The 27,578-nt window shown below is 57.5% G+C and overlaps 1 protein-coding gene across 1 annotated transcript; it reads left to right on the forward strand.

Moving 5' to 3' along the window:
• HIC2 (HIC ZBTB transcriptional repressor 2) lies at positions 230–25,662 on the forward strand. Its single transcript, XM_021072792.1, is given in 4 exon segments — positions 230–323; positions 17,640–17,737; positions 19,500–20,252; positions 20,254–25,662. Coding segments are annotated over 3 exon segments (1,815 nt in total). The 5' UTR covers positions 230–323; positions 17,640–17,711; the 3' UTR covers positions 21,290–25,662.

Consider the following 27,578-nt stretch of genomic DNA (forward strand, 5'->3'; position numbering starts at 1 on the left):
GCGCCCCTCCTCTACGGCGCCGTCGTGCGGCACAAGCCCCGCCCCGGTTCCGCCCCCGACACTCAGGCCCCGCCCCCGCCCCCGCCCCGCCGCTCGCCCATTCAGATGTGGGTCAGGGGTGAGCGGGCGGCGCCGACGTCACAAGCTTCCAAGATGGCGCCAGGCGGGCGACTGTGAGCGGCGCTCGGGCGCGCGGGGCGGAGAGCCGGGCCGGCGGCGGGCGGACGGGGCGGGCGCGGGCGGCGCGGCGGCGCCGAGGACGAGGCCGCGGGAGGGCTGGCCGGCCGGCGGGCAAGCGCCGCCGCCGACGCACACGAGGTGAGGTGCGCTGGGCTTGGGGCGCGGGCAGTGGGCGGCGGGCGCGCCCCCGGGTAGAGGGGCGTGGGCGGGCGCGCGCTCGGCGACGTGGGGCTGCGCGCGTGGGAGGGGGCGGGACCCCCGGCCTGCCGGCCGCTGGCTGTACTGCCTGTGGCGCTTCGCGCTTTGTGGTCCCCGCATGTTGGGCGGGCAGCGGGGTCCGGGTACAAAGCCTCCGGCCGCGCGGGTGTGCGGCGTGGGGACGGCGGGCGGGCGCCGGCTCTTTGTGCCTTTTCTTCAGTGGTCTAATCCGAGCAGTGTCCGGGAGCGGCGCTGCCTGACAGGCGGGCTCCCATTATTCTGGAGGCCGTGCGCCTGCCGCCGCCCCTCACAGGGGGTTTCGCGGTTTCCACAACTGTGGCCCCGCTCCGTCCGCGTCCCTTCCCTGCCCCCTCCCCGCGGGAGGACGGCTGCGCGCGGGCAGGGCAGGGGCAGGCCTGGAGGGGCCGCTCCCCGAGGTCCGGGCCTGCGTCTGGTGGGCTCGCTGCCCTGCCCCCAGATCTCTCCCGTAGGCAGCGGCTTGGCAGGAAGAGAGATGGGCTTGGGGGAGGGGGTCTCTGGCAGGGGGAGGGAGCTGAAGGGCCCCAGCTTGTCACTCTCTGTTTATCTACTGAGCTGGTTCATATTCACTCTGGCTTAGTTGGGGTGGGGGGAGGCGGGGATGCCTCTCCCCGGGGGGTGGCGACTTAAAGAGGAGGGAACGTGGTCCGATAATGCTCCCTGCGGCCCCACCCAGAACAGCGTGGTACTGCCTGGGGAAGGGAGCCCAGTGAGGATCCGGATGGGCCGGAACGGTTTTGAAGTTATTTATCGGTGTTTCTCCTGTTCACCTCAAGTGTCTTTTCTAGTAAGAGTGGCCAAGCACATCTGGAAAGCTAGGTTCCCCCCCGCTCCCAGCAGGAGGAGTGTAACCCAGGGAGGCCACCCCTCTGACATATGTGGTGGTGGGGGGGAGGGGCAGAGCCTTGCCCATAGGAATCCTGTGGCTGTAAGATTGTTGACTGATGTGAGGATAGCTGTGCCTCTTGTGCTTGGGGGAGGGGGAGAGCTGGCAGGTAGCGGAGGGGCCTCCAGAGCTCTAGGCTGAACTTGGGGCTGTTCCCCAGGGACCCTGGCTGAAGGGATGGAGCTGGGTCGCCCAAACCCAGGACCTTTCTGGAGCTGGCATTTATTGCTTCCTGGCTCCTGGCTTTACTTCTTCCCCTCTGTTCCCATCTGCCAGCGTCTGGACTCCCTGGGCCTTTCAGCAGACATTTTCAGGAGCACAGGCCATGTGGCCGGTCTGTAGCCCTGGCTCAAGGAGCTGGCGTAAGCTCAGCAGAGCAGGGCCGCTGGAGTGGTCTGAAAAAAAAAAAAAAAAAAAAAAAATAGCAGATGGGCCGGCCTCAGGCTGGCCTCCAGAGACAAAGCTGTGTGGTGAGATTGCTGGTTTAGTGGCCTCTTAGCACCGAAGGGGGGCTGGGGGGATGGGAGGCGGATACTTGGGGGCCGAAGCGAGTCCTTTGGCCATGGAGTGGGTTGCCTTCCCTGCCTGTGAGTGAACCGGTGTGTGTGGTTGGGCTTATTATGAAAACCTCTAGATCCCATGGTCAAGGAGGAGCCTAGGAAGCCTGGGAGGGGGTTTCCCACCTGGCCGCCTGCCTTGGGGTTTGCACTCCCAGGTTGCTTTCCTTTGGCTCCTGGCTTCCTGCAGGCCAGTTTTGGGGTGTAGCTGAGTGCTCATTGCCCAGCTTCCCTGGCCATTTGACTTGAGTGCTGTTGTGTACCCAGGATTTCTCCTGCAGTGTTTTCTTGCCAGTTGTTGGGACTTGTAGATTAGTCACTCAGCTTTTACAAGCGATTCCTGAAAAGAAAAATCTCCCTCTGGTTGTAGGCCCTGAGTGGAGGAAGCAGCAGCCTGAGGGATCCAGGCCTTTAATTAAAGCAAAACCGAAATGATTGTTGCAGTTGCTGGAGGGAGAGGAGGAGATGCAGGTGGGGTGGAGGCGATGTGCCCTGTCCTGTAGCGAGGTACCTGCCGGGGACAGGTAGGCAACATCCCCTTCTCTCTGCCTGGTCTTGGACAGCAGCCCAGCCTCCTCCACAAGCTGCGGTCCTGGATTAATCCTCACGTAGTGTTTTCTTTCCATAGATCAGATTTCTCATTTTGTTAATAAGCACAGTCTCCAACCCACTTGAAGTCAGCTGTCGTGGACTCAGCAACAGGGTTTTGCATTATTGAGCTGACAGGCCTGCTGCCTTCCCAGAGTCCTTATTGTCTGCCAGGGTTGGACCTGGGGGGTGGGGTGAGGTGGGGGCAGTGCCTTTTCTTCGGCAGTGCGCCCCCAGAGAGGGCTGTCAGGGCAATTCTTCAGAGCCAGGAGTGAGGAGGGAATAAAGTTCAGTTTACCCAGGGGACCTGCAGCCCTGCCCTTTTGCAGTCAGCCCCACCCCACAGCTCGCCTGCCTGGCCCACGGGGGCTGAGGGCCACTGCCCCCAGGACCCAATCACTGGAGGGCAGGGGCTCTCAGTTCTGGCTGCTTCTGCAGAGAAGAAACCAAAAGTCTGGTTCCTCCTGGCCCTCTGAGACTGAGTGAGGGGGTTCTCCTGGCAGGCAGTGAGAGGGGGCCTGGGCTCAATGCTGTTTACTCTCCCTGTGACCTTGGACAGTGATGGACTCTTTGAGCCTTAGTGTCCCCATTTCTAAAATGGGAACAGAACTAGAGTTTACATTCATGTATAGCTGCTCTGCAGAGCTCAGCCTGGGGAAGACAGACAGCAAACAAGTGATTAGAGGATGGGGTGGTGGGGGCTAGCACTGTGCTGCATGGAGGGCACCGCAGGGCAGGGGGCCCCAAGAGAGGGGGCCCGTTCTATGTCTGGGTCAGCTGTGGGGGAGGGGTGTTCAGGGGTGTTTGTGGGGAGTGTGTTCAGTTTTGGAAAGGCAGCAGCGGCAGTGTGAGTATGGCTGGGGAGGCAGGAGCATGATTCTGAGTTCTGAGGAGCTGGCACAGGAGCACCTGCTGTGCACCAGGCACCTGTGAGGCTCTTGCACAAGCTTGTTTCCATTCAACAAAGTGTAAGCATGCTGCTCTCCGCCCTCTGGCACTATAGCCTTGCCAACAAGTGGCCTTAAGCCGGGAGGGAGAGGCACTGGCCTGCTTTCTCGCATCCTCCCACTTCAGCTCTCTCACAGGCAGGCGCGTGACATTCTGGAGCTGCAGGTATACAGCTGGTCCAGCTGGGGCTGGAGGGTAAATGCCTTTGCTCCAGAGCCCGCCTGGTGTGGAGTCTGGAGATCCTACCCTGGCTCCCTCAGGTCAGGGGCTTCCCAGCAAGCCTGGCCAGTTTGACGTTGCCTGGCAGGCAGCAAAGCCTGTGCTTCCTGCTGGGAGGGGCCCTGCCCTAAGGGTTAAGGACCTAAGCTGGGGGAGGGGGTGCCCAGTGGGAGCTGGGAGCGGCAAAGCAAGAAAAGCAGGCGGAGGCGAGGTGGGGGTTGTGAGTGGGCCTTGGTGAGCTTGATAAGGAAGGGAAAACCAGGAGCTGACTCGAGGCCCCACACCACAGTCCTGGAGGGAAGGGCTGGGGCCTTGGGCTATGCAGGATGGGAGTGATCAGATTGAGTGGGAAGAGGGACCCTGAGAGACTGCCTGTTTCCTGTGAGTGGAGGGTGGTTTTGCCTTGGGGTTAGAGCAGGTCCTTCTGCCAAGGGCCTGGCTGCTGAGTGCCCATTGCAGAGTGGGTGCTGGTTCCTGTTTGGGAGTCCATCTCTGAGCACATGGGCATGGGTGTGGGTGTGGGAAGTGGAAGGCAGGTGACCCGGTTTCCTCAGGTGCTCTGCCATCTCTCCCTTCCATTTCGTGGGAATTTCAAGGCCCCTAAGGAAAGGCAGGGCTCTGGCTTGGCTTGGCAGGGGCCAGGAGTCCAGGTGGGGAGGTGGTGTCTTAAGGAGGTGGAGGGGCTGCTCCCTGGCTCTGGTCCAGGCCAGACCATTGTCACATTTACCTCCAGGGGTCAGGACTGTTGTCTTGGCCTTTAGACTTCGTTCTCCACAGCACCTCTGGGGATGGCTTTTCTCAGGCAGTTGTGGGGAGGGGCTACTCCAGTGCCTCAGGAATGATCTCCCTCATACCCCCACTCCCCACACCAGGGAATCAGCCTTTTCATCAGCCTGGTGTAGGCCTTTGTGTTGCCCATCTCTGTGCTGCTCTGGATTACAAGCTCTTGGTGAATTCTTGTTCAGAGAACGAATGAGAGGGGGAGAGCAGAGTTGATGGCTGGGAGAGTGGGGTTTGGGGCTTGGGTAGCCGCCCCAGGTGGACACAGGGAAATTTTCCTGTGATGAGCATGAGCTGCCCATTGACTCCGTGAGTATGTGCTGTTCCCAGTGCTGTCTGGTGGAGGCCTGCCTGGTGGTGCCCTGGTTCTCAGCCTGGTGAATCAGGATCCCCTGGAGCTGGCTGAGCCCAGCCAGCCCATATTTGGGGTGCACCCAGGCAGCCATTCTTCCTAAAGCTTTTGAAATGGATCTAATGGGCAGCAAACCACTGCTTTAACAGGAGATAAGCCTTTGTTGGTAATAGAATCAAGGCAGTGGTGAGTCTAAATAGACCAGCAGAGGTGGTCACTAACTGCTTTACTCGGAGGGCCCAGTGGGGTTGAATTTACAGAGCCAGCTGGCTGATTCTGTTAGGTACCAGGGTCTTGGAAGAGCATCAGGTACAAAGGGGCTCACCCTTTCTATGGTTCCTCTTCACTGGGTGGCAGTGGGAGGGACCCCAGACTGGTGGGTGTGTGCTAAGGGAGCACCCCCTGGGAACCACCTGCTGCCTTTTTTTTGGCTGTACTCTGGGCATATGGATGTTCCTAGGTCAGGAATCGAATCTGAATGGCAGCTGTAACCTACGCACAGCTATGGCAACTCTAGGTCCTTAAATCACTGGGCTGTGCTGGGGATCAAACTTATGCTGCCGCAGAGACAGTGCCAGATCCTTAACTTGCTGCACTGAGTGGGAACTCTTAACCACCTGCCACTTTTGACCCCAGGGCTCTTGATCCTGCTTGGCCTTCAGAGACTGCCTGTTCTGGTCTCTTGGTTACATTCTGGGGCCCTGCTTGGCCTCGGTTGCCCTGGCATAGTGACCTGGGAGATACTAGGGACCCACTGGGACTGTGTCCTGCCCCTTCTTTTTCTCTTTGACTTCAAGGTACCTGGGAGAGGGGGATTGGTTCCTGCGGTTAGTTCCCTGGGCTCTTGTCTGGGTAAGGTGTGCGAGAGACCTGGGGACAGAGTGAGGCTGGGAGGGGCACTGGGAGTAGAGCTTCAGGTTAGGTCGGGCTAGCTTGGTCTGGCCTCCTTTGCTGGGACAAAACAATGGGCTGTTCTGGGGTTTAATTCTTGTCTGAGGGCAGACAGGATGCAAGACAGCCCCTGCCTACTTTGGACCACCTACCATGTGCTGTGAGCACCAAAGCCCTTGGGCGTGGTGTGTTCGGAATGGGCCTGATGTCCTGGGTAGGAGGTGCTGTCCTTCAGAACACGAAGAGCAGCCTGGCCTGGGGCCAGGGAGGAGCTGGGACTGAGTGGTCGGGTGGTCTGGGGCAGTCAGCTGTCCTCTGTCGTTTTAGGCTTCTGTGCATCTTGGTGGGTGGGCCAGTGGGTCTGCCTTGAGAGTGAATGGTCCTGGGATGGATTCCTGCCTCGGCTGTCCTGTGTCTTCACCCCAGGACTTCATGGTGCTTCCCTTTGGTAGAAAGGGGATGATGGTTTGTTTCTTTCTGGCAGGTGCTTGCAAACTGGGAGGAGGATGGTTCTTGCACAGTTCCTGACTGGAGTGCTGGGGATGTAGTGGCAGGAGAGGGCTGGGCCTTGTGGGCCACACCTATGCAGAGCACACCTCTGCAGTCCCTACCATCCCCACTATGCGAGCAGCTGGGAGAGGTTACACTGCTGGGAAGTGGGTAGAGAAGTTCTAGGAGGGGAACGAACACATCTGGACGTGTGCGGTGTGGTATCTGGGCCCCTGCCTCTGAGTGGTGCTTGGGCCTAAGGGCAGCGGTTTTCGCACTCACAGCATGTGGAAGTTCCTGGGCCAGGGATTGAACTCATGCTGCAGTTGCTACCTCCAGCACAGCTGAGGCAGTGCCGGATCCTTAACCTGCTGCACCACATGGGAACTTTCTAGAAGGATTTTCCTTTAAGTGGGGTGGTGGCATGGTGGTCTTGAGCAGAGCAGGGGTCTGGTTCTGGAGCTGAGCTTGGTCCACTGTAGGCCTGTGGATAGGCACCCCTCCCTCTGGTCACTGCTCTTCCCTTCTGCCCCTCAGAAGCCTGAGTTTGCCACCTCCAGGTCGGCCTCAGGCAAGGCAGCCCCACCTTCTCTTGGTGTCCTCTGAGGCCTCCCTCTGGGCGTGTGGGAGATGGGCCCAGGGAGTCTGGGTGATCGGCCTTGAGGGAGGGGGCCCTGGGCCACCAGCAGCAGCCTGGGTCGTGGGTGCTGGGCCGGGGTGGCCCTGTAGCCTGGGAGGTGAGCCTGAGCCCCAGAGGGTGTGGGCAGGAGTGAGGGTAGTTTCCAAAGTCCTGCATTCCACGCGTTTTGACAGTGATAAGGTGCCCAGCCAGGCGGGGTCTCGGAGCACATGCCCTGGCAGGCGGCACACACCTGCTTCCTATAGCCCCCTCCCTGCCTCCCCCTCCCAACCTCTGCCTCTAAGGGTGTTTTCCGAGGCCATTTGAAGTGGCATTTCCTTTCCTTTCTTTGAAATGCGTCACTCTCAGGTTTGGCTCCTTGCCTGGGATTTCAGCATTTGGTGAACAACTGTGATTTTGTGGGAAGATTCTGGCGTGAAGCCTGTTTCTCTGCACCTCATTTTTCTTGCCTGTAAAACGGGTTGGTAGAGATATTTGAGATGACTATCAGCTGTTCTTAAAGTGGTTTGCAGACCCCTGGGGGGTCCTAGGACTCTTTCAAAATACTTAAAAGTTACTGACTTGTGGCACTCAGGCCATCTGTGCAGAGCTGTGCTGGGTGGTCCTGCCCTGCCCGAGGTGCACACCGCCAGGGCCGTGTTCTCCAGCCCGTGGTGCACACCGCTGTGACCGCTGTTTGCCCTCCTGTGTACCGGTGATCCAGTGTTGAGTCTTGACTCTGGGGTACTTGTGTGTTTAGTGTTCTGTGATGGGCTGGGGAGGACGTGGAAGGCTCTTGTGCCTCAGACGGAAGCAGGACGTTGTTGCAGGAAAAAACACTTCGTGTCTGTGAGCCAGTTTTTCTCAGGGAACATTAGTTTTACTTGAAAGAAGAGCTAATAGGCTAATAGGCAAGGTGGTGGTTGTTCAGACTTGGAGAGTTTGCTATACCTTCTCTCAGATGAACTTTGCCACTAGAAGGAAAACAGCTGATGATATTTGTTGCCAGCAGTAGAGCCAGAGGAGAGGGGGAGTTTTGGAAAGCCTGACTTGGCAGACCTCTTCTGAGACAGTGTTGTTGTAGACGGCCTGGGCTGTGTGATGGAGTCTGACAACATTGGGAGGATCTGATTAACTCAGTGAAACGATATTTTCCAAATGACCAGTGCTCGATGTTGCAAAATCCTGGGTGGATGTGAGCACAGGGTAGACTGATGGATTTTTGTGTAAACAGGTATGAATTAGTCACTGATACGATTTCATATTCCACATTGTAACTTTTAAGAAACTACTACTTGTGTTTAAGTGGGATATGAAGGAAGAAGAGCCATCCTTATCTGCAGAGGTTAAAATACTCTTCTGTCTTTGGAAGGTCAGATTTCTCTATGGACTTCAGTCAAAACCATGTGCCCTGACAGACTGAGTGTGGGGCAGGTGCGGGAATCCAGCAACTTCTCTTAAGCCAGACGTTCCAGACATTTGCAAGAATGTGGAACAGTGGCACTCTTCCTAGATTTTTTTTTTTTTTTTGGAATAGTTTTTCCCCCTCATGCAAACATTATTTATGTTAACATGAAATTGGTTTATTGTTGAGATTTTTAGGCCAATTAAAAATTTTTTTTGGTTGCACCTTTGGCACATGGAAATTCCTAGGCCAGAGATTGAACCTGTGCCACAGCAGTGACAACGCTGGATCCTTAACCCACTGCGCCACAGGAGAACTACCTAAGTATTTTTCTTGAATTACCTGTCTTTCTAACACAGCGGACAGAATAGTAACATACAAGTCACATAAGAGTTCTTTGGGTTTCCTATATTTTCAAGAGTGTGAATGGCAGTGCTGGAACCATGGGCTGAGTTGGGGTGGGGTGGGGTGGGGGTGGGGGGCCGGTAGCCTGCTCCCTGATGACCTTCCCTTCTCCCACCTCTGCTCCTCCTCACATGTATTATTCACCCTGTCCCCTCAGCACTGCCTTTTCCAACTCTGGCATGTGCTCACTTAATGAACATGCACAAGGGCCTGCCGTATGGCCGGAGAGGTCAGTGGGATACAGGATCTCTGACCTTGGGAGCCCGTTGGGAGGTACGCAGAGAGAGGCAGCTGGGCAGCTGGTGCTGATGTTGGGTTGGGAGAGAAGTGCAGGCAGCCTCGAGGAGGGGCACTCGGGTGTGACTGGAAGGGCTGCTCTGAGGTGGCTGGCCCTCTAGAAGCCTTCTGCAGGCCAGCCAGGTGTGGACTTTATCCAGGCACTAGGATTCCATTGAAAGCTTCAAGCAGGGGTGTGACTTGATGAGATTGGTGTTTCAGGACGATAACACAGGGCTCATTGGACTCAGAATTGGAGGGGCAGTACTTCGGGGGGATGTGTGCTAGACTTGGATCTTTGCTTTGGAGGGGCTCCAGTCCCAGGGGATTCCTGAGGTTTCCTCTTGTGGGTCCACCGCCCACCCTCCAGTACAGAGGCTCTGGCTTCCATTACTACCCGTTGGGATGAGTGATATTCTCCGGGCACATCCTGTGGGACTGGCCTCCCTGAAGCCCTCATTCATGCCTTGCTGCCACATCCCCGGCTATCTGGCCATTGGTGGAGTCCTGTGGTCAGGGGGCTGGGCTCAGCCCTTCCCAGATCTAGATAGCCTGTGTCCTCCTGTCTTGCACGCTGGCTCCTTGAAGGCTTGAGACTGCTGCAATCATCACAAGTGAGTCATGAGAATGGGGGGCACACACCAATCCCCACTTGTGTGAGAAACACCCCCTCATCCTGGACATTGCCCTCCGGCTCCCTCCTGCTGTCCTTCTGAATCCTGGGTCAATAGCTCCCACCCTTGCCATGGGTTTGCACTGTCCATGGAGGTGGGCACTTGGTGCTTTGAGACTCACCTCAGTTCTGGGCGTCACTGTGGTTCCCTCGCTCTGGCCCCACGAGCAGTGTTCCAAGGTAGCACTGTCCCCCCTCTTGTCATCATAGGGTGATATCAGTAGCCCAGTTTTTACCCCTCCCCCAGCTCTGCTTCCTCAGGCATAGAGGAGCCTGTTTATTTTCTGTCTCTAGACCTCGTTCCTTTTTTGTCTTTTTTGTCTTTTTTTAGGGCCACACCCATGGCATATGGAAGTTCCCAGGCTAGGGATCTAATCGGAGCTGTAGCCATTGGCCTACACCACAGCCGACGGCAACGCAGGATCCTAACCCACTGAGTGAGGCTGGGAATCAAACCTGTGTCCTCATGGATGCTAGTCAGATTTGTTTCTGCTGAGACTTTAGGGGAACTCCCTTTTTTTTTTTTTTTGCCTTTTAGGGCAGTCCCTGCGGCATATGGAGGTGCCTGGGCTAGGGGTATAATTGGAGCCAAAGCTGCCAGCCTATGCCACAGTCACAGCAACTCAGGATCCAATCCTCATCTGCAACCTATACCACAGCTTCGACAACTCTGGATCCTTAACCCACTGAGCGAGGCCAGGGATTGAATCTGCAACCTCATGGTTCCTCGTTGGATTTGTTTCCACTGCACCACAATAGGAACTCCAATCTAATTTTATTCGTAAAAATAGCTTTTTTAAAAAATTACTTAATGAATTTTATTACATTTATGGTGTACAACAATCATCACAACGAAATTTTATAGCATTTCCATCTCAAACCCTCAGTGCATCCTCCCCACCCCCCAACCTGTCTCATTTGGAAACCATAAAACTCTGGTGGTGCCCTAGGCCTCTCTACTAGATTTGATTTTTTTTTTTTTTTTTTTTTTTTTTTTAACCACACCTGAGGCATATCTAAGTTCCTAGGCAAGGGATTGAATCCCAGCCTAACCTGTGGGAATGTCTGATCCTTAGTTCACTGCACCAGGCCGAGGATTGAACCCATGCCTCCACAGCTACTTGAGCTGCTGCAGTCAGATTCTTAATCCATTGAGCTATGGCAGGAACTTCTACTCGATTTTTTTCCCCCATTTTCCCTAAAACAATCTGATCCTTGATTTTTTTTTTTTTTTTGCTTTTTTTAGGGTTGCACCTTAGTATATGGAGGTTCCCAGGCTAGGGGTTGAATCGGAGCTACAGCTACTAGCCTACACTACAGCTACAGCAATGCTGGATCCTTAATCCACTGAGTGAGGCCAGGGATCGAACCTGCAACCTCATGGTTCCTAGTCGTTTCCACTGTGCCACGATGGGAACTCCAGAGGCTCAAGGCTTTAACTCCTTGAGCCCTTGCTCAGAGGCCCTGCTGTCTGGTGTTGGTTCTCCACGTGGGGCAGAGGATCCTTTCCTTCTGCTTAGCAACCTCCTTTGACCCCTGACCCCTGAGAGCCTTGTCTAGTTTCTTCCGGGCTTCTTCTCTTCAGTGCTGCCTGCTCTGTCCTTGCTGGGTGCTCCTTGGTGCCGCTGTGTGTGCCTAGCCGGCTAAATTCCGGGTTTCCTCTCCTTTCCCAGGTGTGCTGCAGGATTTGAAGACACCCCCCCTTTGGCAGTGTCAGCTGGACACTAGGATGATTAGGAATGTCCAGGGGTGGTTGCTGCCTTTGGCTGGCAAACACTGATCGGTCTCAGGGAAGGGGCGGGGGGGGGGGGGCGGGGAGGGGGTCTCGGTTTCCTGTGGCTCCCTGCTGGTGGGTAGATTCCCCTCCCCTGAGGCGGTGCTTCCACTTGTCCTGTGGGTGCCTGCTCCTGGTCAGGATCGTTATGAGTAGCTGAAGTTCAGGTCGGCCCACCCATCATGACTGGGAGGGCCCTATTGTCTGTCCTGGAGGCCCCTGTGCATCTGTGGAATCCAAGTACGTCATACCTGCCATGTGCACAGTTGTGAGGCACCACGGCCTTGGCCCAGGTGGACATGCATCCAGCATGAGAAACATAATCCCAGAAGCCCCTGTGTCCTGGGAGCCCAGTCCCCTCCCCCGATTTCCACTTAACCACCTTTTGGATCTGGCTACTCTGCTGAGCCGATTGTTTGAGGCCCTTCGTGCGAGGGAGTCAGGTTGGGCGGTGCTGCCAATGGTCAGCTCTTTCTGACCCTGAAAGGCAGATTCACATGGCTTTCGGCTGCTCTGGCCCACAGGGTGGCCCTGGTGCTGGTGGGTCTTGCTGGTGCGCACCTCAGGTGCGCTTTCTGGGCGCCAGATCTGTGTCTTTGCAGTCTTAGTCTTTTAAAAATGTGATGTCCTCCTTTCTCCTTGGGAGGTACTCTGATCAGCTACTCAGGCCACATCGTTGCGTTTGGCGTTGATTTTGGGTCTCACTTGGTTTTTGGCTTCCCCAGATGAACATGTCTCATAATGGCCACCGTGGTGTCCATACAGGTGGACAGGCAAACTGCCCTTTCTAGGGGGTGGACTACTCCACACTGAGGTGGTTCTTCCTGCTCATCAGTCATGAGGTCTCATCTTGCAGGAAGTGATGATGATAGGAGATGGTAGTTTTTGTTTTCTAAATCTTTTAGTCCTTAGTTTAAGAAATTGTTAGCTTCTAGGATTCCGTTTGAAGTTGTGACATTGGACTCTCTGTCCGGGAGAAGCCTGAGCAGCTGCAGCTCTGTGACTCCTAAAAACGGTGTCCTCTGTGACTCCTAAAAAAGGTGAGGGATGCCTGGTGACAGTCCCTTCCAGCAGGTGGCCCAAGCTCCCCCATGTGGGACTGTCACTGCTTCTCCTCCAGCCCTCAGGTCCTCTGCCTGCCACCCGTGCCCCAAACCCCTTGCTGCCCGCAGCCTCCATCGTGCCTCCAAGATGCCTGCGGTCACCTCTGTGGCCTCGCTTTCATGTTCTGGGGATGCCATGTTGATCAGTCACTCCCTGGGCCTGTGTCCTCCGTTTTGGGGCCACCTCCTTCCTCTTGATCTCCACTGGCCAAGCAATTACTGCTTGCCAAGTGTTGGGCTTCCCTGGGCAGTAGAAAGCTTGTAACCCACCCCAGTGTGCCTGCAGAACCTCGGGGTTAAATGTGGTTCTGGTTCTGAGGCCTAGAGTTAGGCCAGAGTGTCTGCGTTTCTCTCAAAACCCAGGGTGATGCTGCCATTGGTTCTCGGACCTGGCTGACAACCAGCAGGACAAATAGGAAGTGGGGCTGGGGGTCCAGGAGCCGCACACCAGGGCTAGTGTCCCTTTGCTCCTTGCCTGATGGAGTGGCACCATCCCCTGTTCTGCTTCCTGTTGGCTGACCTGCCCTGCCAGCCTCCTGCAGGCTTGCCTCCTTCCAGGCTCCAGTTCTTTTGCTGCTAGCAAGTCTCTTACCAAGAAAGAGTTCAGGCCCAGAGTGAGGGTAATGTGGGCACAGAATCTGGAAGTTTTCATAATAATGATTATTCTCCTAAGTTGTTGTTCCCCTTTGGGCAGCACTTGGCTGCGTCTCCCCAGCAGCACCCCGGTCTCACCTGGCTTAGCCCTCCTGGCCTCCCAGCAGGCCCCTCTCTGCACCCGCCCTGGTGCCAGCTGTGCCAGTGCCAGCAGGGGAAGTCCAGCTGCAGATCCCCTGGGTCATCCTGGCCTCACTTCTCGTTGGCCCCCAGCGGGAGTGTGGGCTGGGTGGAAGACCAGTGTGCAGGCCTCCTCATGGCCCCGTGATCCTCTGGGCGAGGGCAGGGGGAGTACAGACTTTAGGATGGACTCGGGGAGGTCAGGCTGAGTGGACACCACCTCCTCACAGCTCAGGGTGAACTGGTGGGTGGGCAGCTGGCCAGGCTGAGGGGAGAAGGAATGGCAGTGTGCTGATGGAGCCCGAGGGTTTCATAGACACCGTGACAGAAGGAGGGCAGGGCTCCTGGCATTCATGGAGCCTGTTGCTTTCCAGGAGGCTGGTTTGGGAGAAGAGCCAGAACTGCTGGCCGGCATCCAGGTCTGGGCTGGATTACCCGACTGGGCTTGCCCGGAGCCCTGAGTCCCATTTGCCACCAGCCCATGCCTGGAGACCAGAGGTCACAGAGGCCAGGGGTGTCCCCAAAGCATGCTGTGTGCCAGGGCCCCACCTTGTCACTTCCAGCCAGAAGCTTCTCACTGCTCTGGGTGTTGAGAAGCAGGGCAGATGCAGCACCCTCACACTCTTCAGGAGAATGCAGCCCAGGTAGGCCCTGCTGGGATGGGCCCTGAGGTTAGGGGGTGTGGGGGTTGGGGGGACTGCAGACCGTGGCCCTGCTGGCTCCCCTGACCTGGGAGAAGGAGGAATTAGTGTCCATCCCCAGGGTAGGAAAGTCTGGCTCTGGACTCAGGCTTTAAGTCCTTGCTTTGCTACCTGCCTGTTCGTGTGACCTTGGGCAGGTTGCTTAACCCCCAGAACCTGTGGGCTTATCTGACACTGGAAGTGGTGATAATACCCCGGAGGCTTCCCCAAAGGCAGAATGCCATCTCAGACTGGGGTGGGCGTGGCACGGCCTGGGCGCAGGGGCACTCCTGAGTGAGGAGGGATGATGGCCTCCTGGACTGGTGGGTGGGTTCGGGGCTGGACTTTAGGCTCTTCTGGATCCTGGGCTGCTTCTGGACCCTTTCACTCTGCTGTCTAGCTGCCCTCCTGCAGCCTGGGAGGGGCCGGGCCTACGGGGAGGTGCAGTGCTTGCACCTGTTGGGGCCACCTCTGGAGTTCCAGGTGGCCACAGCAGGGGTCAGCTGGGCCTGGGGTTGGGGGCTGTGTCCAGCATTTGTCTGGGGGCCTCAAAGACACAGATGTGCTTAAGCCCCTGGGGGCAGCAGCTGCCTAGGATCCTTGTGTCTCCCTTGGCAGTGGGCCCTCGGTGGGCAGTGGACGGCCCTCACTCTCAGCTGGAAGATCCCTGTGAGCTCTGTGACTGGGCTTCCTCAGCCAGGAGGCGGTTGAGGAAAAAGTGCAGCCTCCTGTTGGGTGTTGGCCTGGGTGGGCAGGTGCTACCCGGGACTCAGCATACCTCCGGCCTCCAGAGTGAAGTGAAGGGCTGCAGGGCACAGGTTGGGGCCACTGGACCTGGTGGTGGCGGCACCTTTTCTTCACCCCTCAGCACCCTCCATCCCAGCCGCATGTGGGCAGGGCAATTACCTGAAATTGGGAGGCATTTCAGTCAGGTTGGGTGAGGAGCCTTTGGGGGGGTCTGTTCCTGATGTGAGTGGTGGGGCCTTGCTGGAAAGGGCAGCACTCTCCTGGGGGCATGACTAAAGGCTGAAACCACAGCTTGAGCCTGGCCCCCTCGTGGGTCTGGGGGTGCCTGTGGGATGCCCTCTGACACCAGGGATGCCCACCTGTTCATGGCTAAAGTCCGGGCTCTGGGCACCGTGGCTTTCCCGGCTGAGTTGGGGCAGTTCCTGTCAGCATGGGGATTGAGAGTCGTTCTCCTCGGTGTTCTGCTTAAAAAGGACCACTTTCATCTGGAGACCTCCTGCCTTTGTGGCTGCCAGGATCCCCTAAGTCTGATGGACCATCTAAGGCAGGTGGGGCCCCAGTCTTGCCTGGGACACCAGTTCAGCAGTATGGGCCTGGCCTTCCTGGGGCTTGTGCTACTCCAAGCCTTGGGCCTGTTCTCAGTGTGTGGGTGGGGCAGGGGACAGGTGTGCCTTCCTGGTTTTTCTATGGCCTGGGCCTGGAGGGGGAGAAAAGGAACTCAGGACTCGGCCTGGACCTGCCCCAGGTCACCATGCAACAGCGCTGCTGAGGAGGTGGGCCTTGGCCGTCCCTATGCAGGGACCTAGTAGGAATGTAAATCAGGTCTCTGTTCATAAAGGGGCAGAGCTGCCCCCCTCTCCTCAGACTCGTGTTTGAGCCCGTCCACAGGGGTGAGCCCAGCTGGGGACCACCATCCACTCACTGTGAAGGGCCCGGTCCTGGCCTTTGAGGAGGACTTGTCTTTTTTTTTTTTTTTAACCTTTTCTAGGGCCGCACTGGCGGCATATGGAGGTTCCCAGGTTAGGGGTCTAATCGGAGCTGTAGCTGCCGGCCTACACCACAGCCACAGCAACACCAGATCCAAGCCACGTCTCTGACCTACACCACAGCTCATGGCAACACCAGATCCTCAGCCCACTGAGCGAGGCCAGGGATTGAACCCACAACCTCACAGTTCCTAGTCGGATTTGTTAACCACTGGGCCACGAAGGAAACCCCGAGGAGGACTTTTCTGAGCTGTCCCACTACCACAGATCTTAGGTATCCTGGAGCCAGCACTCTGGACGGGCAGCGGGCTGTGCTGGGCGTGGGAACCTCGGGCCAGTAGGCGTGCTGGCAGGGCCTGCTGCCAGGCAGCTGCTGGGTGCCAGGAGCCAGAGCCAGGCGCAGCCTCATTTTACTGCCTGCTTGCTGGGCCAGCCCCACAGCTATGTTTCTAGTTATCCCCCACCCCATCCCACTTGGGCTCTCCAAGGTGGGTGCTGGCTGCCCCCACACCCACCTCTGAGCCATAGGGCTGAGGGGCCTGGGAGGAGGGTAGCTTTGCAGGGGTCCTGCTCTCACCTGTGATGAGCTTATGCCCATACCCCATACAGCCTGAACCTGGTGGACGGCAGGTAGGGCAGCTTTGTGCTGGAGGTGGCCTCCTAGCTGGCAGCCACCCCCCTTCCCCCGCCCAGTGGAGGGTGCAGTGAGGCCTCTTCTGCCCTGTCCTGCTGAGCCTCCCCCGGTGTAGGGTGGTGGAGTCAGTTCGTCAGTAGTTCAGCCTTCCCAGGGAGGAGTGGTCAAGCTGGTCAGCCTGATCTCGGCAAGAACAAGGGGGCGCCGCTGGTTGCTCGGTCTGGCATGTGCAGAGGAGGGGCTGCTGGGTGGGCACGGCCTGGGTGGGGCTTGGGTTGTTCTGGGGTCAGGTGGGGACCCTGGTGTGGCTCCTGTCTGTTCTCCCCAGCTGCACTCTCAAGCATTTCGGTGGTCTCTGGCCCCTCCCAAGGGTGGACTTGGCTCTGTCCCATGGCCTCTCTGGCCTCTGCTGGTGGGAGAGGCTGACAAGGGGCTCAGGTCTCCTTCATGAAATGTGGACGCACTCAGGCTGCTGGACCTACAGAGCTGGTTCTGCTGCCCTCTGGGACAACTGTGCCCCCTCCCCCGCCAGCCCTGCCAGAGGGGAGCTGTGCTGTGCAGGGGGCCTGGTGAGAGACAGCTGGCAGGCTGGGGCTGAGGCCTCCCTGCCACCCCGCACCCCGGGTCTGGCCACATTCCTGAGGGACCTGCTGAGCTTCCCTGGCCCTGGGGGCGGAGGAAGGGCAGGTGGGAGGGGCTCAGGCTGCTACAGGCTTCCTCCCCCACCCCTGGCTCCCTTCTGAGGGAACCTAGGCCTTCCTGAGTTGGGGGCAAGGAGCCAGAGCCTCAGGACCCCCTCCCAAAGCTCTGGGGTGGGGAGCAGAGGGAGCCTGCTTGCATCTGGCGGCAGCTGCCAGGGGCCTTGGCGGGCTGGTATTGAAAGGGCGAGCCTTCGAAAGCCATGTGGTCAGGCTGGGCCAGGCAGGAGGGGGCTGGGCGCTCTGGGCAGGGAGGGGGCGAGAGCAGGGAAGGGAAGGAGGCAGGAGAGCCAGAAGCGGTTGAGACTGGTTCTTATAAATAGCCCCTTGCACCAGTGCCTCCAATTTTGACCTTTTGTTATGTAAATGTGGCCAGCCTGGGAAGGGCCTTGCCCAGGCCTCCTGCCACCAGGCCTGTCGGCCTACCAGGAATTATATGCCTGCCACCAGTTCCCCCAGATCTAGGTGGCCTTTGGAGTGTCCTAAATCTCCGGGGAAGGGGGAGGGTGGGAGGAGGGTGCAGCTGGGCTCCCCAAGCCTCTGTTCTTCCCTGCCACCAGGCCTGACTGTGGCCACTGTGGCCACTGTCTCCTGCTCAGCTGTTCAGGTGTCCTAGCCAGAGACACCCCAGACCTTCCTGGGAGTGAGGGCTCCAGGGCCCCCAGGCACTTCTCCCTCATGTCCCCCTCCCCTAGTTGATGCCTGTCCAAGTAACCATGTCCATCTTCTCCTCCCCAGGTGACCAGGCATTGATGCACCCTCAGGGAGGCCACACGCTCAAGGAGGCCACCCCCGCTGGCTGCTGCTCACATGGTTTCTGGGCCCCTGGCACTCCGGTAGGCTGGGGAGGGAGGGCCAGGGAGGTGTGGGAGAGGGGCAGAGGGAGGATGCCTGGGCCTTCTCCTGGAGACTCTGGGCAGCCCACAGCTGCCATGGGCCTGCACCCTGGCCTGCAGTGCAGTCCTTTGTGTTCAGGCAGCACTGGGGAGCATGGAGGAGAGGCTGGGGCTTGGGGAGGAGGGGCTACTGTGGGCTCAGGCTCTTGGAGATTGGGACCTCCTGCCCTTCGTCAGTTCCTTTGCCAGACCTGGAGACTGCACGTCCCAGGTACTGGTGAAGCTGACATAGCATTTCCCTTGGGCTGGGTGTCCTGGCCAGTGTGGAACCATGCCTTGGGCTCTTTGTTCCTACCTGGCTGGCTCAAGGGCAGGGAGTGGTGCAGGGTTGGTTCCCTGGGGAGGCTCCAGCCTCTGAGTTTCTTGAAACAGTGTGACGAGGCTGAGCTGGCCCAAGGTGCTTGCTGCCTCCTGCTGTCAGCCCTGGGTGCTGGCCAAAGTGTTCACAGGGCACTGGAAGCCTTCCTTAGGGTGCACAGGTTATGGGAGGGCTCTCTGCATCTTTGAGAATGAGGGCAGATGCGGGCCTGAGAAAGTTTTGTGTCACAGGGAGGCAGGGCTGCGTGCCATGTGGGTGGGGAAGCTCCGCAATCAGTTCCTTTCAGAGGTCAGAGGTCAGGTTCTGAATGGAAGAACTTGAAGGCCCCTCATTGGCCTCACAGCACAGAGAACCTGGGGGAGTGCTTGGAGGGGCTGCGAGCCACGGCCTTGCCCAGCGGCCCTGCTGCCCAGTGGTATGGGCACATGGTTCAGGCACAGTGCCCCATGGCCACTGACAGGGTTCCTTGGCGTGTTTACTACTCAGTGACACCAGTTAGCATCTTGGCCAGGCTGGGTGAGTTTCCCAGGCCACCTCTCCTTCTCAGCTCCCAGAGACCCAGGCCAGGAAGGTGCTCAGTGCCCGTGGGGTGGGGGCAGGGGTGGCCCTTAGGCTGTAGTGTTAGGTGATACTGGCAGACCTCAAAGTCTGGGAAGCCTCTAGGGTTGTTGAGAAGGACCCAGCCTAAAGCAGGGATCGCAGACCAGAGGCTGCGTGTTTGATCTAGCCCACATGGTGTTCAAGGAAAAAGAACCTTCACTTTGCATCGGGCAGTTTCATCTGGAAATCTGGACTTCCGGCTTACTCTTTTTTTTTTTTTCCTTTTTATGGCTGCACCTGCAGCATATGGAAGTTTCTGGGCTGGGGTCGAATTGGAGCTACAGCTTGTGGCACTGCTGGATCCTTAATCCGCTGAGTGGGGCCAGGGATTGAACCCCCATCCTCACCGACACTGTGTTGGGTTCTTTACTCAGTGAACCACAACAGGAATTCCTTCTGACTTATTCTGAAAGCTGGGGAGCTGTGTGCCCTTGTAGGAAGTCCACCCACTTAGGGGCTCCTGTCCCTTCAATTCCTGCTACTACCCAGTATCTCCTAGTCCCTTGCCGGTTACTTCTGGGTCCCCCCAGGCATGGAGTTGGCCACCTTTGGTGCAGAGATGGTACCTTGGGCTGTGGAGCCAAATTCAAATCCCAGTTTGTCTGCTTGGCATCTCGTGACTTCATTGTCCTCTGCTTGCATATGGGCTGCTGCCGCTCACCTTCTTGGCCAGTCTGGGTAGTATGAGTTCCCTGCACAGGCACTGTGCTTCAAGAGGCGGCCAGTGGCCAGGTTCATGTGGAGGGTCCCAGCTGACACGTGCATGCCTGTTCTTGCCCACAGGTGGTGCGTGTGGGCAGGGCGTGGGGACATGGGGCCCGACATGGAGCTGCCCAGCCACTCAAAGCAGCTCCTGCTGCAGCTGAACCAGCAGAGGACCAAGGGCTTCCTGTGTGACGTCATCATCATGGTGGAGAACTCCATCTTCCGAGCCCACAAGAACGTCCTTGCCGCCAGCAGCATCTACTTCAAGTCCCTGGTCCTTCATGACAACCTCATCAACCTGGACACAGACATGGTCAGCTCCACGGTGTTCCAGCAGATCCTAGACTTCATCTATACCGGCAAGCTGCTGCCCAGCGATCAGCCAGCTGAGCCCAACTTTAGCACGCTCCTCACCGCCGCCAGCTACCTCCAGCTGCCTGAGTTGGCAGCCCTTTGCCGCCGCAAACTCAAGAGATCTGGCAAGCCCTTTAGCTCTGGGCGGGGTGGGGCCGGCCTGGGACGCCCACCCCGCAGCCAGCGGCTGTCCACAGCTTCCGTCATCCAGGCCCGGTATCCGGGGCTCATGGATGGGCGCAAGGGGGCACTCACCCCCCAAGAGCTCCCCCAGGCCAAAGGCTCAGATGACGAGCTCTTCCTGGGTGGCTCCAGCCAGGAGAGTGTGCATGGCCTGGGCCGGCCAGTGTGTCCTACTAGCGGGGAGGCTGGCCTGGGGGGCTGCAGCACCAATGGGAGCAGTGGGGGCTGTGAGCAGGAGCTGGGCCTGGACTTGTCCAAGAAGAGCCCCCACTGCCCCCCACTACCCCTGGGCCCCCCTCACCCCCGACGACCCGGCCCACCTGAGCGACAGTCAGCACGGCTCACCCCTCTCAGCCTCTGCCCCTCCTGTCTCCAATAGTGCCTCTTATGCCGAGCTGGGGGGTGCCCCCAGCGAGCCCATGGATCTGGAGGGGGCTGAGGACAACCACCTGAGCCTGCTGGAGGGGCCTGGTGGGCAGCCCCGGAAGAGCCTCCGGCACTCAGCCCGCAAAAAAGAGTGGGCCAAGAAAGAGCCGGTGGTGGCCTCCCCCTTTGAGCGGAGGGAAGTGGCACCCAAGGGCCCCTCCCCAGGGGAGGAGGCCGAGGGGCTTGGAGACAGGGTCCCCAATGGCATCCTGGCCAGCAACATGGCAACAGCAGGTGGGCCCTACGTGGAGCCCCCATACCCCTGCAAGGAGGAAGAGGAGAACGGCAAGGACGCAAGTGAGGAGAGTGGGCAGAGTGGGAGTGAGGGGGGCAGCGGCCACGCTGGTGCCCACTACCTCTACCGGCCAGAGGGCTACGAGACAGTGTCCTACGGGGACAACCTGTATGTGTGCATTCCCTGCGCCAAGGGCTTCCCCAGCTCCGAGCAGCTCAATGCCCATGTGGAGACGCACACAGAGGAGGAGCTCCTCATCAAGGAGGAGGGCGCCGAGGAGGAAGCCGAGGACCTGTCAGCGCCCAGTGCAGCCTATGCAGCTGAGCCCCGGCCCTTTAAGTGCTCGGTCTGCGAGAAGACCTACAAGGACCCAGCCACGCTGCGCCAGCACGAGAAGACACACTGGCTGACGCGGCCCTTCCCCTGCAACATCTGCGGCAAGATGTTCACGCAGCGCGGCACCATGACACGCCACATGCGCAGCCACCTGGGTCTGAAGCCCTTTGCCTGTGATGAGTGCGGCATGCGCTTCACCCGCCAGTACCGCCTGACCGAGCATATGCGCGTGCACTCAGGCGAGAAGCCCTATGAGTGCCAGCTGTGCGGGGGCAAGTTCACACAGCAGCGCAACCTCATCAGCCACCTGCGCATGCACACCTCCCCCTCCTAGAAGCCAAAGACCTCCGGCCCCAGCGGCTTGTGGCCCCCACCCCCAGAGCTTTAATCCAGTCTTACCGGGGGCGAGGAGGATGGCCACTGAGCTACCTGCCTCCCCATCCTGATGGCAAAGGCCGAGTGGGGCTGGCGGGAGTGGGTCACCGGTCGGCAGGCCAGGTCGGAGCAGGGGGAGTGGGGCCTCCCTCCTTGTGGGAGGGGGGCGGAGGGCGCAGGGCTGCCGTGACTGGGTGTCTCTGCAGCCAGCCTGGCTCTGAGGGGAGTGGTGCCAGAGTGGGGGGGACAGTGCCCTCTCTCCTTGAGCCCAGGGGTCACCACTCATTGGCGCTGGGACAGTCAGGGCCCCCACCGCCTACCTCTCCACAACTGAAGAGCCCTTTGGGCCTGTGTGGCTGTTATTCCTACTGATCTGTTCCTTTCTTCTTTTTGAATTTTGTTTTTTAAACCAAAACCAACAAGAGTTTATTTTCCTTCTGGCCCCTCGGGGCTGAGCCTGGGTCTGCAGACTGAATGTACCGGGGCCCTGCCCCGCCCTGCCTGGCTACAGGCTGGGCACCCACCCTCCAGGCCCCAGAAGCCCTTCTTGGCCAAAGGCTTCCTGGGCCCCGAGCCCTGCCTCGGCTGCCTCAGGAGAGAGAGTGCTTTTCCCATAGTTTCCGAGGAATATTCTTTGTTTAGAGGTACTTGTTTTTTATTAAGAGGAAACCCCATGTAATGTTTATGTGAATGTTTGAACTGGAAGGTCTGGGGCTGGTGGGGGGCGGGGGGGGAGGCTGGACTTGGTGCCAGGGCGTCGGTACGCGTTTCCATTTTCTCGTGTGTGTGTGTGTGTGTGTGTGTGTGTGTGTGTGTGTGTGGTGTGTGCGGTGCGTGTGGACTCAACGTTGCGTTTCCTTCTTTCCTTCCTCCCTTCCTTCCCGATCAAGGTGGAGAGACTTCTGACCTTTTGCTACCTCTTGAATTTTCGAGAATAGGACGTTGGTGATGGCAGTTGTGGTCGTGACACTTGTGTTTTCCTCCTGTCAGTGTGCACAGGAAGATGTGCGTTCAAATGAGTGGGCCTCCTGGGGTCCTCTCAGAAGAGGCGCCTGCATTTCTTCCGTGCTTATGCAGCTAGCCATCCCCCCCCCGCCCTCCCGCCGCCGCCGCCGCCCCTGAGTGTGTGCTGAGCAGCCCTCTAATCTGGGCCAAGTCGGGGTGCAAGTGCCCCAGCCTCCAGGGAGCCCAAGCATTGGCTGTGGGACAAAGCCCTCAAAGCTTCCTTCTGGACCCAGATGGGGTGGAAGTGAGCCCCTCCCATCTTGTCACCCAGGCCTATGAGAACTTGACCTCAGGAGGGCTGCAGTTCCTGCCTGGTCAGGGTAGAGGGGCTGACCAAAGTGGTGTGTTACCTCCTGCCCCGACAGAGAGGGCACCTCTGGGCCATCCTGGCCCATGGCTGCTCTGGTGAGAGTCTGGCTGCCACCCTTCGGCTCAGCCCCTAGTCCACCCTCGCCCCTCACCTTTAGTTCTCCTCCAGCCTCAGGCACCTCCATGGGCCTAGAGCCAGGCTGCCAAGGCCAAACCAAGGTCTCGAGGTCAGCCCCATTGTCCTCGTCCGCCTGGAGCCACAGAGCTGGACAAGCAGCTTTGTCGTTTTTGTTTTGCTTTGGCTCTTACTTCTTTTTTTTTTTTTTTTCTTTCTACTTTAAGTTCAGACCAAAAAATTGCGGAGTCACTCCCTACCCCCACTCCTCCACCCCTGCAGAGACCACCCCCCCAGCTGAAAACAGCCTGAGTTCAGGGACCCGGATGGTGGGTGTCGCGAATGAGGGTACTCTGGCCACGTGGGGCCCTGCTGATCCCTCTGGTGGTGCTCCTGGCCCAGACCAGCCCTCTTCCCTCTGGGGACTTGTCCCAGTCCCTCTGCTCCCCAGCCCCCCACTCCGTCAGCACTTAAGCCACACGACAAAAGTCTGTATCGGGAGCTGCACACACACCCCGGGCGCGGCCCCCGGTGAAGCAGGTGGTTCATGGCAGAGCTTCAGGGAAGGGGCCAGAAGCCCTCACTCGACCTTCGCGCGACGTAGTATTGTACCCACCTGAGGATTGTACCGAGCCTTCTCTGTATTTTAACAAGAAAGCAAAACACTAGTTTCCTATTTAAGACTTTAAGGGTTTGTGGGGTGGGCGGGGTTAACACAACACTCGGTTTTGTTTTCCTTTTCCTTTGGTTTCAAGTGGAGCGTGTGCTCGCGAGTTGTGTGTGTGGAGATGTGTTAGAGCCTCGCCAGGAGGTTAGGCCGCTGGAGGCCGAGGGCGGCTCACAGTTCTCTGCTTTAGTCACTTAATTCCTGAATGTTTCGGAGAAACAGGAAACAGAAAATAGCAGATGTCATGTAGGAAAGAGGATAAACAACAAAAAGAAAAAAAAAAAAAAAGAAAAAAGAAGCTCACATCCAAATTCACAAAACCTATTTTTTAAACCAAAGCACATTTTGAATGCGTATGGAACCTCAATGGGCTCAGAAAAAAGATGCTAATATATTTATCTCATTGTTTACATAAACTTTTACAGTTTCAGACCTCAGCAGCTGTAAGGCCAGTTCCGTGAATCCCAACCTTCTGCTGGAGGCCCTTCTGAGTCGGCCCTGGAATGGCTCTCGGGCTGAGGGGCCATTGTGGGGCCGGGGCTGGCGTGGAGGCCCCGCATCTGCCTGAGCCTCCTCCCCAGCCCGGGCTTCTCCCAGTCCAGCTGGCACCAAAGAGCTTGGGCCTGGGCTGACCAGCCCCCAGGCCTCCTGGTCAGACCGTGGCGGTCCTGGCCAGCTGGCACAGCAGGGGTGACCGTCAGCTCTGGCCACAGGACTGGCGTCTGGGCTTGGGCCCTGGGAGGGAGGTGCGCCTCCACCCCACTGCCCTGCCCACGACCCTCAGGTGGGTTGATGTGAGGGTCCCTCTCAAGCCAAAAACCAGGACCTTTGCACAACTCCAGCGGGTCTCCGCCCTCTGGGGACCCCCCCCACCCCAGCAGTGGGAGGGGCTCACTGGGCCGGTCCTTACCTACACAGACGGTGCAAACACTCTGAACAGTGTTGTTTTTGTATCAATATGTTTGTGCAGTGATGAATGTATTTATTTCTCAGACTCGGGGTGAGCAAGCGGCAGGCTGGGCTCCGCCACCGCACGCTCCCACCAGACCGAGCCCACCGCGAGGGCTCCTCCAGGATTGCAAAAAAGGTAAAGAAGCAAAGATGAACCTTTAAGCAAATACGAATCTCAGAGACTCACGGCATAGCCATAACTGCAGCCTGTGAGACCCACACCCTGGACCCAGACAGAGCCGCAGCCGTGTGTGTTACCCCTCCATTGCCACTTGGGGGCACTGGGCTAACCCTGCCCCCACCCCATCCCAACCCGTCAGTATTCACTGGACCCGCGTGTGCAGGAGTGCGATCGGGCGGGCCGGCTGGGTGGGCAGACCCCGGCCACCCTCCCCTTGGCTGTCCTGAGTTGGGGTGAGGCCTGGGCAGCCAGGAGGGCAGGGCTCAGGGCTGAGGCGGCTTCATCCATCCCATCCCCTTGCCTGGGGGACGAAAGCAGAGGCGCCAGGGGGGTCTCAGCCCTGCTGTGCCATGCACAGGGACCAAGGCCTCGCTCTTCCAGAGTCGGGTTGGGCGTTACTGAACCTGTGAGACCGATGCCAGGAGTGAGGGGCGGAGCGGTGCCTCAGTCTGACATTCCAAATCAGGGTGGGTGTTCATTGTGGGAATCGAATGGAGGCTGCCCAGGACCCCCTTCCCAGGACCGCCAGCTTGTCGCCCCACTTGAATTTTCTACCGGGAACCCCTCCCCCTACCTCACCTTGCTATTTATTGCTGTATTTATTGACCTCAAATATGCTGCAGAACAGACCTCACATGGGGCAGGGAGAGTCCCCAGGCCCCCCCCCCCACTTGGGGGGCGGTGGGGCCAGGTGCTGAGGGGAGCCTCTCTGTCCCCACCCATCACTTGCTCCCCCTCCCCTGTTGGGGGACCCCAGGTTGGGCACTGGCCCGTTCACAAATACCTCGAGGGGGAGGGGAGGGATGGGGTTATAGCTGTTTTGTTTAATGGGAACTGGAAGAGGGACCACGTCCTAATACGCACCCTTCCCAGGAACAGGAAGGGGACCATGATCGCACTCCTGTACCGGCCACCGCCGCTGTCGTCACATCTTCACTTCCCTTGAGAGTTTGGATAAATTCAGGTTGGGGCTGCAGGTATGCGGCCCTCAAGTGTCATAGTAAAGCAGTTCACCCATCTCTCCATTCAGAAGCGTGCAGTCTTAATGTACAGTGATGAGAAACTGTTATTTTATGATCTTTTCATTAAAAGCTTGATTGAAAACTCTTGCGTGGAGCCTCTGTTCTCTCACTAAGAGACAAACTGCTTTCCTTTCTCTTGCCAGTGCGTCCAAGACCTAGGAGGGTGGGAACTGGGTGGCAGACATCAGCCAGCCACCGTCCTAAGGGGGCTGAGCCCCGTGTGGTGGTGTGTGGGTTATGAGCCAAGCACTGGAGTCAGCATCATCTTGGGCAGGTTGGTCCAATGTGGATGAGGCAGTTTGGGGAACAAGATGTATGTATAGAGGGGATGTGGCCCTGGTGGCCTGGATGAGGAGGTGTGGTCCGTGTCCAGAACCAGCCACTGGAATGATAGAGTCAGACCGGGCAGGGAGGGCTCTTTGCTTCCTGTCCCTTGGTCTTGGGGTTGGGTGTGGTGAGGATGGGGGGGTGATCTTAGTTTCCAGGTTTGGGGACAGTAGATCCTATTCCCTGAAGGACTGTCCCTCTTATAAGATCTCTGTGTCCCAGGCTGAGGAAAAACCCAGGAGGAGCAGCATTGGGGCTGGGAGGGTGGTCAGCTGGCTTAGCCTACTGACTCCGTGGTCTGCAGATGTCCAAGCGGCTACAGGGCAAGCAGTGGATGCATGTCCAGAAGAATACAGGCATTCTAGCTCTCAGTAAGTTCAATTGTTTTAAAATTATTTTTTGGTTTATCAAAACAGTATTCGGGAGTTACCTTCATGGCTCAGCGGTTAACGATCCCAACTAGGATCCATGAGAATGCAGGTTCCATCCCTGGCCTTGCTCAGTGGGTTAAGGATCCAGCATTGCCATGAGCTGTGGTGTAGGACGCAGACACGGATTGTATCCCACGTTGCTGTGACTGTGGTGTAGGCCAACAGCTGCAGCTCCGATTCAGCCCCTAGCCTGGGAACTTACATATGCCCTGGGTGCAGCCCTAAAAAGCAAAAAAAGAAAAAAAGAAAAACCAACAAAACCAAAGCAAAAACAATACTTGAACATAGAATGATCAAATGGCTTTTAAAAAGGCTTAAAATGAAAATGACTGCCCTTCCAAGCCCGTGCCCATGTTGTACAGGCAGCCATAGGGTGGGTTTACAGTAGGAAATAATTTCAGTTTATTACCCTCATCCCCTTCCCTTGTTTTCCCCCAGATGGTTATCAGGTGTTTAGTATGATCTAGGGGTTGGCAAGCTTTTTCTGTAAAGTAGCCAAGTGGTAGACTATAGGCTGAATAGTCCGGTGACTCACCACTGTGGTCAGAGCAAAAGCAGCCATCAACAGTGTAAGTAGACAGGTGTGGCCATATTCCATGAAACTTCATTTACGAAAGCTGGAATGATTGGCTAATCTTTACTCATTATCACTATGTACAGTTGTTTATTGCTGGGCTAACCAGGGTACTGGCCTTTCTTGAAATTTTTGAGGTTTAATAATCTTTTTTCAGTTGCTCCTTTTTTTTTTTTTTTTTTTTTTTTTTTTTTTTTTTTTGGTCTTTTTAGGGCTACACCTGCAGCACATGGAGGGTCACAGGCTAGGGGTCTAATTGGAGCTGTAGCTGCTGGCCTATACCACAGCCACAGCAACACCAGATCTGAGCCGCATCTGCAACATACACCACAGCTCAAGGTAACCCTGGATCCTTAACCCACTGAGCAAGGCCAGGGATCGAACCCACAACCTCATGGTTCCTAGTCAGATTCATTTCCATTGTGCCGCAGTGGGAACTCCCCTTCAATTGCTCCTTTTGTTTTGAGGCTTTCTCCACCCTTTGACACTGAAATGCCTCCCACTAGTTTTCCACAGAATCAAATGCCATCTGTTCTTTTTCCCAGGGAGCATCTGTTCTGAAGCCTGCTGACCTGTACAGTTGGGACAGGGTGGGGGGTGGGGGTGGTCCTGCCTTTTTGTCCTGTGTCAGGAGTACTCTTTCCTGGCTCTTGTGTGATCTTTTCT

Source organism: Sus scrofa, chromosome 14 (genome assembly GCF_000003025.6).
Source record: "Sus scrofa isolate TJ Tabasco breed Duroc chromosome 14, Sscrofa11.1, whole genome shotgun sequence".
Classification (NCBI taxonomy): Eukaryota; Metazoa; Chordata; class Mammalia; order Artiodactyla; family Suidae; genus Sus; species Sus scrofa.